We start from the raw sequence: 13,035 nt of genomic DNA on the forward strand, positions 1-13,035 counted from the left end.
ATTACAGTGACAAGAATGAGACTACTCAATGTAGACAGGCATAAATAAAGATGCATCAATTGGAAGAATCTCTAACCAAGAAAGAAAAACTTCTTACACTGATATGAAAAAGAAATCTCCATCACTATTGGCTTTTATCAGCCTCATCTCAGTTTTCAGTTTCCCACTTCTCTGTACATACATGACTGCAGAAAAGTTTTAAGTAAGTTTGTGATGGGTGCTTGGGGGGGGGGGTGTCAGTGCAGATCAGTTGGCAGGGTTTAATAGGATCAGGTCAGTGTAATCCTGTTTTATCCATTGTAATTCAAGCAGCAACAGGGACCTCAAACAAGAGGGGAAGGGGCTTATAAAAGATTCTTGGTCATACCACAAAGCCAGGGGCTGAAACCATAACAAAGCATGAGAGAGGATGAAGTGGATTGAAATAAATAGATTAGAAGGTTCTATGGTCAGGGCCCAGCAGGGGAGAAAAAGCAACCACAGAAGAGGGAGACTCCATTCTTTAGGATCCAGTTAGCTTTTGCTCTTCTCTTCCTCCTCCTCCCACTTGCCCCCCCCCCAGCCAGAATTTTCTCCAAAATGGTTTCCCTTTGTTTTGCCTCTTGTTGGGGAAGAGTTGGGGAGGCTTTATCCTAGGGAAGGAGTCAGTGCAGTCATTTGGGGAGTAATTTAATTTAATTTTGAGTTGTATATACCCTGGACTTAATATTACTATTAAAAATTAAGCTATTTGAAGAACATGCTGCCTTAAGACCAGGATTTTATTATGAGCTTGCTAATTAGTACATATACTATTAGAATATCCTGAATTTCTGAGTATCTGCAGTTGCTCCTAAAATAGTAAGGCTTGTTCTCCTTAATTTGGATGGGAGTTCAATGCAAAACTATACAATGCATTCATCTCTGAAATATGGCTAACATGTATGGCTGTATTAGGCTTTCAGCTGACATGATGGCTACTGGGCAGTCTTACTGATTTCCCTTATCAGGCCAGGAAACTGTTAATATTTGATCATAGAAAAATATAAGATATTTAAGGGGCAATTGAAATGGCTTAGTGCATTTTTGTGACTTTCATTTAAAAAACATATGACATATATTCTTTATTTTGGAAGGACAGTGACACTTGCTTTCTTGGCGAGGAGGCGTGAAGTTAGCTTGACGAATTGCAAAAAAGAGAATTTCATAGTTATAGCTTGAGATTCTAGGCATCATATCCCATTTGTCCCTTGACTTGACTACATAACAGAGCAACAGCAAAACAAGCTAAGCATTGGAAATAGCACTTGCATTTGAAACTGGGTGGAACTTTTGGCGTTCAGATATTCCTGCTTGTCAGTACTTGAGTAGAGTAGCTTTGGGAAACTTTGAAATGATTTTGCCATGAATAACTTACCCAGTCCCATGCAGGGAAAGTGCAGTGTGAGTAATAAATGAGTTGAACAAATCAGCCCAACCAACAAGCTCTCGTTAGGGAAGTCTAGGTGCACCTAAATAGTGTTTCATTTTTTATGACAAGCGTGCATTGCAATTTTTGTGGGTGGGCCTTAAGCACTTTGACCTCCCTCCATAAAAATAATAGCAATAAAACTAAATTTTGTTCATACTTTTACAGAATAAATATTTTCTAAGTTCTTATAATTTAATATAACAAATCTGTGAAAATTATTAAATTATCTCAATGGCATTTATTATATGGCTGAGCTTTTAATTTGAATGGCATGCATATTTTAATTGTATTTTATGTATTGGTATTCTGTTTATTGTGTATATTTTCAAAGCTGAAAGGCAAAACATGAAAAAACATGAGTTACTTCATTTTTACTATTTCTAATTTTCAAAACGTTAAAACATTGCGCTTAAGCATCAGTTTTGCTTTAGGGTAGAACAAATATGCTCCAGTACGCTATGTGACTCACCAGATTGCTTGGGTTCCTTCTGAAAAGGTGCCCAGTTCAACCAAGCAGTATAGGAAATATGCCAAATTCTAGTTTTTCAAACTTCTTGAAACCTGACACTGGTTTGTAAATTATCTTGCCATTAACATCTTTTTGTCTCCATAGCCATATCTGGTCTCTTTGGAGAAGCATCTCTGGCTGGCAAGCCTGAAGGGACTTCCTGTGGTAAGCAGAACCTAGTAGGCAGGGAGCACTTCAACCTGTGTTTTGGGATGGTTAAAATAGGCAATCAATTTTAACGATGTAATTTATAATTCATACAAGTTGTCTCCATACATATGGTGTTGCTTTTGTGGGTCAATGTTTCAGGTATTTTATTACTGTGACAGTTTGATTTGCCTTCATGTTCAAGTTATCCCTCTCGTATTTCTCCTGTTTAGATTGATGAAGATGAAGATTGATCTGGCCGCGGATACCATTCCGAAGGCCCTCCAGAAACACAGCGAGTTCAGAAGCCCGTGGTCGGCCAACCTTGGGAGGCCCATTTTGCTAAGCTGCAGGGAGAAGGATGTGCACCGGTGTCGTGGAACTAGCCAGTCATTAAGGAAACTGGAGAGACTGCCTAACGGAACCTTTCCCGGCGCAGCCTTTGGCGGCGACGATAGAGATAATAGCTGCGTTAACCCTGAGAAGGAAAAGCCGCCTTCTGGTGGAACTCTGGGACGCATTCGCTTCGTTTTACTGGCAGTAATCCAGATGGGTTTTGCCGCCTTCGGGAAGTTCTTTTGCTGCGCGAGCCATGGATTTTCACGAGGTCCCTCACCCAGGGGCTAACAAGGCCCGGTGCTGCTTAGCTTTCTCGAGTTGTGCTGAATGCTAGGACCTCCAAAGAGGGCTACCAGTTGTAGTAGTAAAGATATTGCCATGGGAAAATATGAGATCAGTTGGTTGGTAGCGGCCGCTAGGTGAAAACGGCTCCGGTGCTCATAATTCGGATCCAAATTATGATTAAAGGGCCCCAGTTCCCGACCGCAGAATTCTAGTAGAGACGTCCATTCAAAACTCTAAATAGCTGTTAAGTCTAAAGCACAGAAGTAAATCCTTCTGCTTTCGACTCTCAATGAAACAATTGCTGCGCTGATAACGCGGCCAACGTCCTCTCCTCTCCTTCCTCGCCCTTTCCACATGATTGCTGCCTCCTCTCGGGCTTTATCCTTCCAGTGCAGTCTTGCGCTCTTCTAGTTCTCATGCTATGGAGAATCAGTGGACTGGTTCTGGTCTGGCTTCCCGGGCACAAAATCATAAAATTATCGGAGGAAGCGTTGGATCCCTCTTGAAGGGAGGGAGGAGGGGAATATGATTCTTCCCTTTCCTCTATTTTCCCTTTGCTCAATTCCCAAAGGGGCTGTTTTCCTGACACTTTTTGCAAGGAAAGCTTTTAGAAAAGTTTTTCATGTTTGGTCTGCCTTTAGAGTTTCGCAGCTAACAATTCTACCGTTTTCTATTATAAATTGGAGTAGAAATACGTGGAGACAACAAGATTACCCGTTTATAATTTCTTTTGGCACAGCACCGTTTTCTGCTGTACAGTTGGGGTGGGTTTTAATTAAAGAGACCATATTGCTATGCTGCCAAAAGGCCTCCCACCAAATAGAAGCCAGATCGGGTCATTCCCAGATTTCTCTCCATTGCTTTCCATTGCAAAGGTCTTCTTGTGCAACTTAGGGGTCTGCCAAAGCAATCCGCCTTCACTGACAAGGGATCATTGGCAGACCCCTGAGGCAGGAGGGTCGCTTAAAAAGATAAGCCAGCTTGCCAATCACGGCAGAAATAATTAAGCCAATTAAGTCAATACAAACAGAATCAAGATGGGAGAGAGATGCGACTCTTCTGCGAAGCGAGAAAGGAGAGAGAGAGAAAGGTGCCTGGATCGCTCGCAGGCGTCCCGCGGCTAAGCCGCTCGATGAAAATTCGCTTGGGGGGGGGGGGGATTTGGAAACGGCCACCGAACCTGTAAGTGGAGGCGGATTCGCTGCCGGGAGAAGAATAGTAGACAGTTTGCCGGGGGAGACTTGGCGAAGCTCCTTGTTCACCATGTGGAGGAAACCTCGGTGACCATGCCTCCAAGCGAGGGGGAGCAGATACTCTAGCCGTTTTCTTCTGCCTCGCCCTCCGCCCCGCTGCACTTCGCGGGGGCGAGAAAAATAACATCCTTTTCATTTTTCTAGTTTGAGCTTGTACAGTAGTTTCCTATCGGGACAAGAAACGAATCAACCTTCCGCTCTTATCATCTTAATTGTCCGCCCAAAAGAAAAAGAAAAAACCAGCTACTTTCTCCCTTTAAAAAAAAGAGAGAACATTTAAAATTCATACACAGATGTATGTTGTGTGTGTATATTATTCCTCATCAGATCTAAAATACACTCCTGTTAATGTAAGCAGGGATTTATTGTTAAGTGCAAAACAGGCAAATCCCAATCCAACTTTCCCGACTGTTTTTTCAATGCAGTCCCAGCTTTCTGGGATGGGACCGTGGGCTTTGTAATGATTTGATGTGCAGATGTAAGTGAGATTTATTATAACAACAAATATAGGGATGTCAAAGCCAACTCTGGATTAAAGCCGGCAGCCAGAGGGGGGAAGTATATTAATTTCAAACAGCATCAGAGGCCAGTGTCTATTAACGCAAGCTATTCTTCAGGCCCCCCCATCAGAATTAATCATTGGGAGTTAATTTGAAGCGCAGACAAGTTGCTGTTAATTTAGTGCAGGGAGGCTGGGATGGAATAAAAAGCGGAGGTGCCGACCAAGCCTCTTGGGTCTCATTAATCAGTGAGCTGAGACGGCCTGGCTTGATTACAATTTGCAAAAAAATTCATTAGGGTCTGGGCGATTGACAATTTTTCTCTCTCCCTGTGATCTGACTCATTAGGCAGCCAAATGAAAGCTGCAATGGTGAATGGTAGCATCTATCAGCCCACCCCCTCGCTTGTTTATCTTCTTGGCTCCCGCCTTGGCCTCGGGGGTCCCGCTTAGGGCTTTTCCTGACCCTGCGGGAAGCGACCATTTTCCCTCCTGCTCCGTTCAAATTATAGTGTGAGAAGAAGAAATCGACCATCCACCAAGTGTGCACGCGCTTGGGCCCTTTCCCTCCCGCCGGATGTCTCTCTGTTCCCTCTCGCATAGAAAACTGTGACAGACAAGGACCCCTATATGGACACTGTTTGCAGACGAGGGCAAAGGCTCTAACCAGAAGGCAGCTGAGAAATCATAGGAAAGGTGTTGCGAGCTCCCGCAGCTGCTTTGCAGGCGGCCGGCTTCCTGCCCTCTCTAACTTTTTGGAAGATGTTGAAACTGCCCTTTTCTGCTCAAATGGGACTCTTCAGCCAGAGGAGGAGGAGGCTTTTAGGTCTGTTAGCATTATAGTGGAGCAGGCTCTCCGAGCCTTGGGGGTGGGGGGCAGCAGGCACACCGGAAGGTGGGCCCAGAGTCCGAAGAGGACCCTCTTTAACGTGTTCAAGAGAAACGGTCCTTATATCGGGCAATCAAAAGCAATTCTCCTTTTCTTCGAAATCTGGAAAGCAGCATCGCCTAAAAGCGAGCAGAATAGGCGCTGACTGAGCCACACTGCTTTTCCGACTTTGTACGTCGTCAGGCCCATCAGACGCAGGCACCCCGGAGTACTGGTGCAGACCCCGCGGCAATCTGAGACATCTCAGATCTTCCCAGTCACATTGATGGGTATATTTGTTTCTATTTCGCCAAGTGAATGGGTGGGGTTGAAAGGATTTTTCAAACTTGTTCGCTGCCAATTGTTAATTGGCAGGCAAGCGGCAGAAACTCTTCGGGGTCGCCTCCTGCCTCCCCCAGGTTTGACTTGGTCAGGGAACCGCCTGTCTCCTCTTGCCTCTTCTGCACAAGTCTGCCGTCCACCTAGACTATTTTTAGCCAGTAATTTTCGTAGCTAGAGAAGAGCGGAAAAAAGAGTTGGACACCTATTTGCAGAAGTTGGCCTATATGTTGGCTTGCATGTTGTTACTGGGTGAAAAGCAACTGAGGCAACACTGTTTCGAGGTGGTGATGGCGGTGGAACCCTGACCGCATTCAACTTTTTGTGGCAATCTGTGTTGAAGCTTCTACAGAAAATTCTTCTCCTTTTTTTACCTTCCTACGGTTGCAGCAACGTCGGAATCAGGCGTTTGGATCTAGATTGTGAGAAGCCCTCACAATAGGTTTGTTCTGCCCCCTTCCCTTCCTTTCCCTTCTTGTTTCCAACGATCTTGTTCTTGTCCGGAATTAATCCGGAAAGGTAGAATTGCTGGCACATTGAGCTGGCTTGGTCAAACCTATGCCAAGAAAGAAAAAACTCAGCAGGAGGCTTTCCTTTTCCGTCAAGAAATGGAGGGTCTCCCCTCTGACCTGAACATCTCCCTAGCGCAGACCACCAAACACTAAGACCAGGACACCCAGTGCTTCTCCCGCCTCCGCTTGCCAAGAGAGGTAGGGTCATCACCTGCTACTCTACCAGGGCCCAAACTGGGGATCCTGGTGCATGGCAACCCCTCAGTTAAGCTTTCGGGCACTGTTTGCAGCTATTCTGAGCAACGTCAGACAGGTTTCTTCATCAGGCACTCACACTCTTATTGCCCATCCACCCATCCCCGTCCTCAGCTGAACCCGTCACCTGTTTAAAAGGGGAAGGGGGCTGTGGACGGGATCGGCACCAAAGAGGAAATTGTCGATGGAGTTCCACAATCCTGAGGTTTCGGGACTTAGAACTTCATACAGAAGAGCTGCTCAGTCTTGTCTATTTTTGTTTTTTCTCGTTTGGGCATTTTATTCACAACATCATTATGTTTTGTTTCATTTGCATAACTTAAAAAAGTAAACTACATTTGAAATAAATTAATTCAACACAATCGAAAAACTCGTGCATTTAAAGAAAAGAGTGTGGAGGAGAAACGTGACTTAGAATAAGGGGATAAAAAACAGGTGCACTGGTAGATTATCTCATTTGCTTCTCCATCGCACCCCCCTTGAAAAAATGAAGAGGAGAAATAGGAGGGTGGACCGGAAAGGAAAGAAGAGGAAGAAGAAGTTTTTTTCTTCTTTCATTTAAAGGAATTGGGGAAGGAGAATAACAGTGGGAGAAAAGACGTTGAAATTTTTGACAATAAAATGTACTTTTGGAATGTCAGACTTCACCTCACTGCTCATTGGTCTCCTCACAGTCAAAATACAGCAGCTGAGATCAAGCGCTTTATATACAAAATTTGACATTTTCATAAATATGTAAGTAGTTCCTCCAAGTCTTTTGATACTCCCTCTGGAAAAATGACACGAGTTTTCTGACGGATGGTTTATAAATGTATTTCAGCGTGGCCTAGTTAGTTTGGTTAGCGGTTCCTTCACTTGGTGAGTGAAAAATTCTCTATTGTGCCCCAATTGGGGGGGGGGGCGGGCGGGCGGACGGCGAGGAGAGATGATTGTGCGCGTGAGGACAGGAAAAGATCGGGGGTGGGGGTGGGGAACCTCGGTCAGATTTGTCCCCGCTCACGGCCTGGCCTGCTCCAGTTGTTGGTGCTGGCTCCGGATTGCGAACCGGCTAACGTGGACTGGGATAGGCACCACAATCTTGGGGTTTCGGGACGGCTCTCCGGTTTTAGAATTGGCATTCCCCGCCTTCACCCGTTTCCACTTGGCCCTCCTGTTTTGGAACCAGATTTTGACCTGCACTTCGCTGAGTTTCAGGGCGTGCGCAATTTGGGATCGCTCGGTCAAAGAAAGGTATTTCTTGCAGTGGAATTCCTTTTCTAGTTCCAGCAGCTGCTCGCTGGTGAAGGCAGTTCGCCGGCGGCGGTTTTTTCCCGTTGAGGTGGTACTGTTTGGGTTCGCCGAACTCTGACTACTCTCCTCCAGGCCGTTGCCAGTATCGTCTTCCTTGTGAGCCGATTGGCCCGGCAGATTATCGTCGGAGCTATAATCGAGATCGCTGTCCAGCGAGAAACTTTCCTCTTTGCCTTTCGAATCGTCCTCCGCTTTGGCGTCTTCTTTTCCTGAGGCTGCTCGTGTGGTGCCTGGAGGAAAGCCAAAAACAGCATCTGTTTATATGTTTCACCCAGATTTTTGCCAGCATTCCCAAGAACAGCCTCCTCCTCCTCCTCCATGTAACCTGAGGGATGGGGAGAGATTTTAGGCTTAATTCCGAGGTAGCAGAATCCGGCTTGGATGCAAGTCAGAGGATAATGTGGACGAGCCAGGGATAGGGCAGAGGGACCGAGAACCATTTCCCCCTGTACTCTGAGGAGAAACTCAGTAACGTTAAAAGTTATTTTTCGGTGAGTTCTAGAAACACAGTTTTAGGGCAGAGGCATCGAAATAATGAAAGCACAAGCTTTCGGGGCTGAAGTCCGTCACGTTTTCCCGGAAGTGTCTGCTTCCCCCAACCCCTACACGTTTTGGATGCCACAAGACTCTTCGTTGTCAGCAAATTCATCGCAGATGGCAGTATTCTTTGAATGTTCTTTGCGCCCGTAGATCGCGGGAAACAGAACGTCAAAATGGCATGCAAAATGGGAAAGGGAGTTGGGTTCACCCATCCTGGTGCATGTCACACTTTTTTTTTTTTGCTCATTCTCAAAACTTGCTTCTTTTCTTAAGCTAGGGACATAAGAAGGCAATTCGCCAGGCTAAAGTGTCACTGCCATGCTCTTTGGCTTACTCATTCCAAATTGCATTTTCTAAACGTCCCAGTCTCTTCACAAACACTTCTAATTGTATGTAAGGAGTCGATTAGGAAGGATAATCCCCGAATAATGTATTGCTTAACCTTCCCCCTGCCCTTGTTCTCGAAATCCTAAAAGGATTTAAGGAAAGAATAATATTCATGTTATGATATTATGTTACATAAATGTTAAGTTAAATACCGGAGCACTCCCGTGTTCATGTCCCACGGACGGCGATAGCAATGACTTTCTAAACGCCTCAAATAATAACAACAGAATTACAGCAATAGAATAATAGCAATATGCACACCCTGTATTAATATGAACGTGCCCATCCCCCACCCGCGTCCTTTTAATTTGCTGCCCATGAGAATTGCGTGGAAAACTAAGAGAAATGCAAATATTCGCATGAACTCATAAAGTTTACGCATTTCAATTTTCCAGGCTGCCTTTCCGGTTAGAATTATATGACCTGGGTTACCTGAAGACAAGATGATCGGTACCCACACTCCGTTTCACTTTGGCTTCCTCGGCCAGGGCTAGTTTAATTTGTAGCCAACTGTCTGCAGCACGTCTGAGACACGGAAATGCACTTGCCAGCCGAGGTACTTACCGAGAGAAGCCTGCACTGCTTCGGAGGCAGAGAAGGCCAGTAGTGAGCCCTCCTTGGCCAAGAATGCCTTGCCGTCTTCAGCTTCTGCCTGAATGGCATCCACCTTGTCAAAACTGCCCTGAAGAGCTTGTGGTGCAAACTTTCTCGCCGCCTCTTGGTGCTGCGGGGAAGCCGAGAATGTGCCCGGCAGGGTGGCCATGAGGGTGGAAGTTAAAGCCATGCCCTGTGCTAGACTGGAGCAAAAACTGGTGGGTAGGCTGGAAATCTGGTGAGGGTGTGAGGGCGGCAGACTTGTCTGGGGCATGGCGGCCGGTGGTGGAGGAGGAGGAGGCAGGACTACTGGTCTGTAGGGCATGAACATAGGGTAGCCTGTGTAGACGAAGTGGCCCGGGCTGGGCTGAGGCGGGCTGCCGATGAGCGAGTCTATGCTGAAGGCAGTGCTGCTTCCCAAAGGGCGCGGCATCATCATGAGCGACGGCTGAAAAGCTGCACTCATAGAGGCGCTACAGGCCAAGGAGGCGCGCGAGACAAAAAGCAGACGGGGTGGCCCAGTGGCTTTAGGGCCAGGTGCTGGCCGAGGACGAGGGGGACCAGGAGTGGCGGCGGCAGCAGCGGGTGTAGGGGAGTGCCTGGACTGGGCAACAGAGGGTCAAAGTTGCGTCTCCCTGGCCGCGGCAGGGAGACATCGGGTCGAGTTGCCCTGAGCCGTGATCCAATCCGAACCGAGACACTTCCAGGAAAAGCCTGCCTGCCTTCTTTCCGTCCCTCGGAGTACGCTCTCTGTTTTGGGGCCCTCGGAGAGCACACGCCAAGCGCTCTCTCTCTCTCGCACTCTTGGGTGTCGTGGTACCTTTGAATCGCGCTCTTCTTTCTCATTCACATTTTGCCAGGCTCGGAACCTTTCCGGACCCACGTGGCTACCTCTCTCCCTCTTCATTGGCCAGGAAGTGTTAGGGAGAGGGATGGGGAGAGGAATGTGCGGCGGAGCGGCGGCGGCGAAGAGATTTTAACTCCGCCCCTCCTCCGGTCCGCGGAAAGGGAGCCGAGTGCGACAATCTGGTAGCGCATCCTCTGAAGTTTGGCTTGACGGGAAGCTTTCAGCACTCGTGCGGGGCGGACGTGTGCAAGAACGGGGGTGCAATTTGCCGCCCACTGCTTTGCTTGTCTCTTGCCCTGACTGGGACACAGCGCTCGGTAGACCTGATGCACCCGCGAGGAAATGAGCCTCCCTGTGCTGCTGTGTGACCTGAGGCACACCCACCGGAAGGCCAAGGCCCGGGTCTTCATCTGTCCCTGAGGGTGAGCAACAGGCAAAGATCGGCTGGCATCTCAACCCCTGACACTCAGCAGCTGGTTCCGAGCGATCCATCCGATTCCTCCGCTTGTGACTTTGGATCCCTTCAATTCCGTGCCGGTTTTATCCCCCGCCCACAGATCCTTTCCTCTGATCCTTTCCGAACGCTTCTTTTGCCCGCGGAAGGCTGGAGCTTGGAATGATCAGGAGGTCGGGGGCTCCAGAACTCGGGGAGATGGATTAGCAGCAACCGCCCCCACCCGCTCCGCGGCGCGCGCCTCACTGGTTTCCCCTCTCCTTCGTCAAAGGGGCTGCTTTGGCTCTTGGAAATAATGATTTAAGGGTCAGCGGCAGTGACGTAAGAAATCGTACGCGGGAACTGTAGGCACCACTTGCCTGAAGTCAAAAGTTTGACGATATTTGGAGGAACTTATTGTCGTCTAGATGGGAGGACGGCTGCACTTAGCCAGAAAGTCTTCCTACCCGAGCCTGCAATTGCTACTAAAATTTAATGACCTCCACTGGAGAGAATGCCTTTTGGAGACCCTAACAAGATAACGATCAGAGAGAAATGAGGGTCGTTACATGGGTAATGGGAATTTCTTTACAAGAGTAGTTAATTGGAAAATAAAGACTAATCGATATTTATGAACGTATCGATCTAAACCTTTGTAGATCCAGCCTTTCTCTGTTTTGTCTCCTTCACCCGCATTTCTGCCCCTTTGCGCTACACATTTTCCGTTTTCCCACAAAAGACCAGAAGCCATTTTAAAAATCGCATACCTTTCCCCACACTTCGGTCCCTCCTCGTAGCAGCCTTTGCGAGGAAAACATGCTATTCCTGTGACTGAAAAAGGAGTGAAGGATTGAGGAGGGACATTTCATCTCCAGAAACAGGGCAGCAACAGCAGCAGGGAACAGTAAGCCCGGGCAGGCAGACAACAGGATGTCTGTTGTCTGAATTTGAACTCAGTTCCTCTCACTCCCTTCTTCATTTCTATTAAGCCTGGCAGTTTCGCAGGGTATAAAACCTTAATCCCCTCCTCCCCTCTCCGTTCCCTGCACTCCCCTCAAAACAGGTTTCCTCATTTCCTTATGCTCCCCTTGTATGGTGGTTGTCAGTTTGGGAAGGGAGAATAGATTGGATAGCGTTTCTGGAAAGACCTATTTTTGGAAAGCTCAGTTTGATCGTTGGTCATACCATTTAACTATTACCGCCCACTGGATGATTCCAACGCCTAGCAAGGGTTGTAACGATTAGGCAACATCGATCCCAGACCCCTTTTGCAGTCTGCTGAATGCCAGAAAAGTACCGCTAAGACACCCCTCCCCCGCTCCCGCGCCTGTTTCCCACTCCATTCCTCGGGGAGATTTATGGCTGGGCAGAAAGGGGGTTCTGGGGGAGGGAGAAAGGAGGAGTCGTCTGCTTTTAGAAGTACCGGAGGAGGCCCGGCCTTCATTCCCTGATTAATTTGGCTCCTCTTCCAGCCTCGGGCCTTGAGGGAACCAGAAGCCAAATTCAAAACTCGGGTTTCCTCGGACCCTGGTCCCTAACATTTCCCACACGCCTCCTTATCCTGCGGCAAAGGGCCACCCCGGTTGCTGATCCCGATCAAGCGGCGCGGTCTTCAGGCTTGGCCGCGCTGTTGCTTCGACTCCAGGCTTGAGAATTGTTCCCAACTTAGCTACGAGGCGGTTCGCGCCGTCAGGCTGAGGGGACGGGGAATTTGGAACATCGAGTTCCTTCGGGACGGAGTGACTATCCCCTCCTTGAAGTAGCAGTTGACTGCAGGCTCAAGGATCTGGGGGAGCTTGTTGGCTTGGCGAGAAAAACATTTTTTCCGTCCAAGTTTATCTAAAAGTCCTGCCGGGGCGGGTTTCGCGAAGAGTTCTTGTGTAAAAGGAAACGTTCTCCCAACCCATCGGAGGCATCGATTTGCGAGGAGCAAACAGATGGGAGCCTCGTCTCTCCCTCCCTCCACCTTTTTCTTTTCTCTCTTTCTTTTCTTTCTTCCTTCCTTTCCCCTTTCGCCAATAAACTATTTTATTCATCCTTTCGAAGAGATGGTGGAGGAGAGAATCCGCTTCGGAAAGTCTCCCCCCTCTATAGAGTTGACGTAGGCAGCTTTAATGGAAGGCACCCCCCACCCTCAGCTTTTGAAATGGCTTCTGCAATTATGTCAAAGAGTCATTCACTAGCCCGGACGAATTAAAAAGGACCGAGTCTGCTCCTTTTTCACGGGCAGGCCTCTCGTGTTTGGCTTTTCAAAGCCCTTCCAACACGATGTCTTTCTTGAGAACAAAAGGCAGGACAGGGAAAAGAAAAGAGCCCCAAACTTGTAAATCGAACGTCAAGGGAACTTTGAAACAATCTAGAGCCTATAAATAATGATAAAGGACCTGGCAAAAAGGCAAACCCATTCGATTAATAGAGATTCCCAGGCAATGATCAAGTGGCTTATTTTAAAGAGGAACGACACTCAAAACAAAAGCAAAAACGAAACA

General features: G+C 47.6%; 1 protein-coding gene across 1 annotated transcript; it reads right to left on the bottom strand.

Moving 5' to 3' along the window:
- Positions 1 to 7,451: 7,451 nt before the first annotated feature.
- On the bottom strand, positions 7,452 to 9,732 carry GBX2 (gastrulation brain homeobox 2; the record flags this gene model as incomplete). Its single annotated transcript, XM_081945018.1, has 2 exons — positions 7,452 to 7,975; positions 9,237 to 9,732. 2 exons carry the CDS (start codon positions 9,730 to 9,732, stop codon positions 7,452 to 7,454), a joined length of 1,020 nt encoding a protein of 339 aa, XP_081801144.1.
- Positions 9,733 to 13,035: the final 3,303 nt, after the last annotated feature.

This window comes from Natrix helvetica, assembly GCF_964273705.1.
Source record: "Natrix helvetica genome assembly, chromosome: 2".
In the NCBI taxonomy this organism is placed as follows: Eukaryota; Metazoa; Chordata; class Lepidosauria; order Squamata; family Natricidae; genus Natrix; species Natrix helvetica.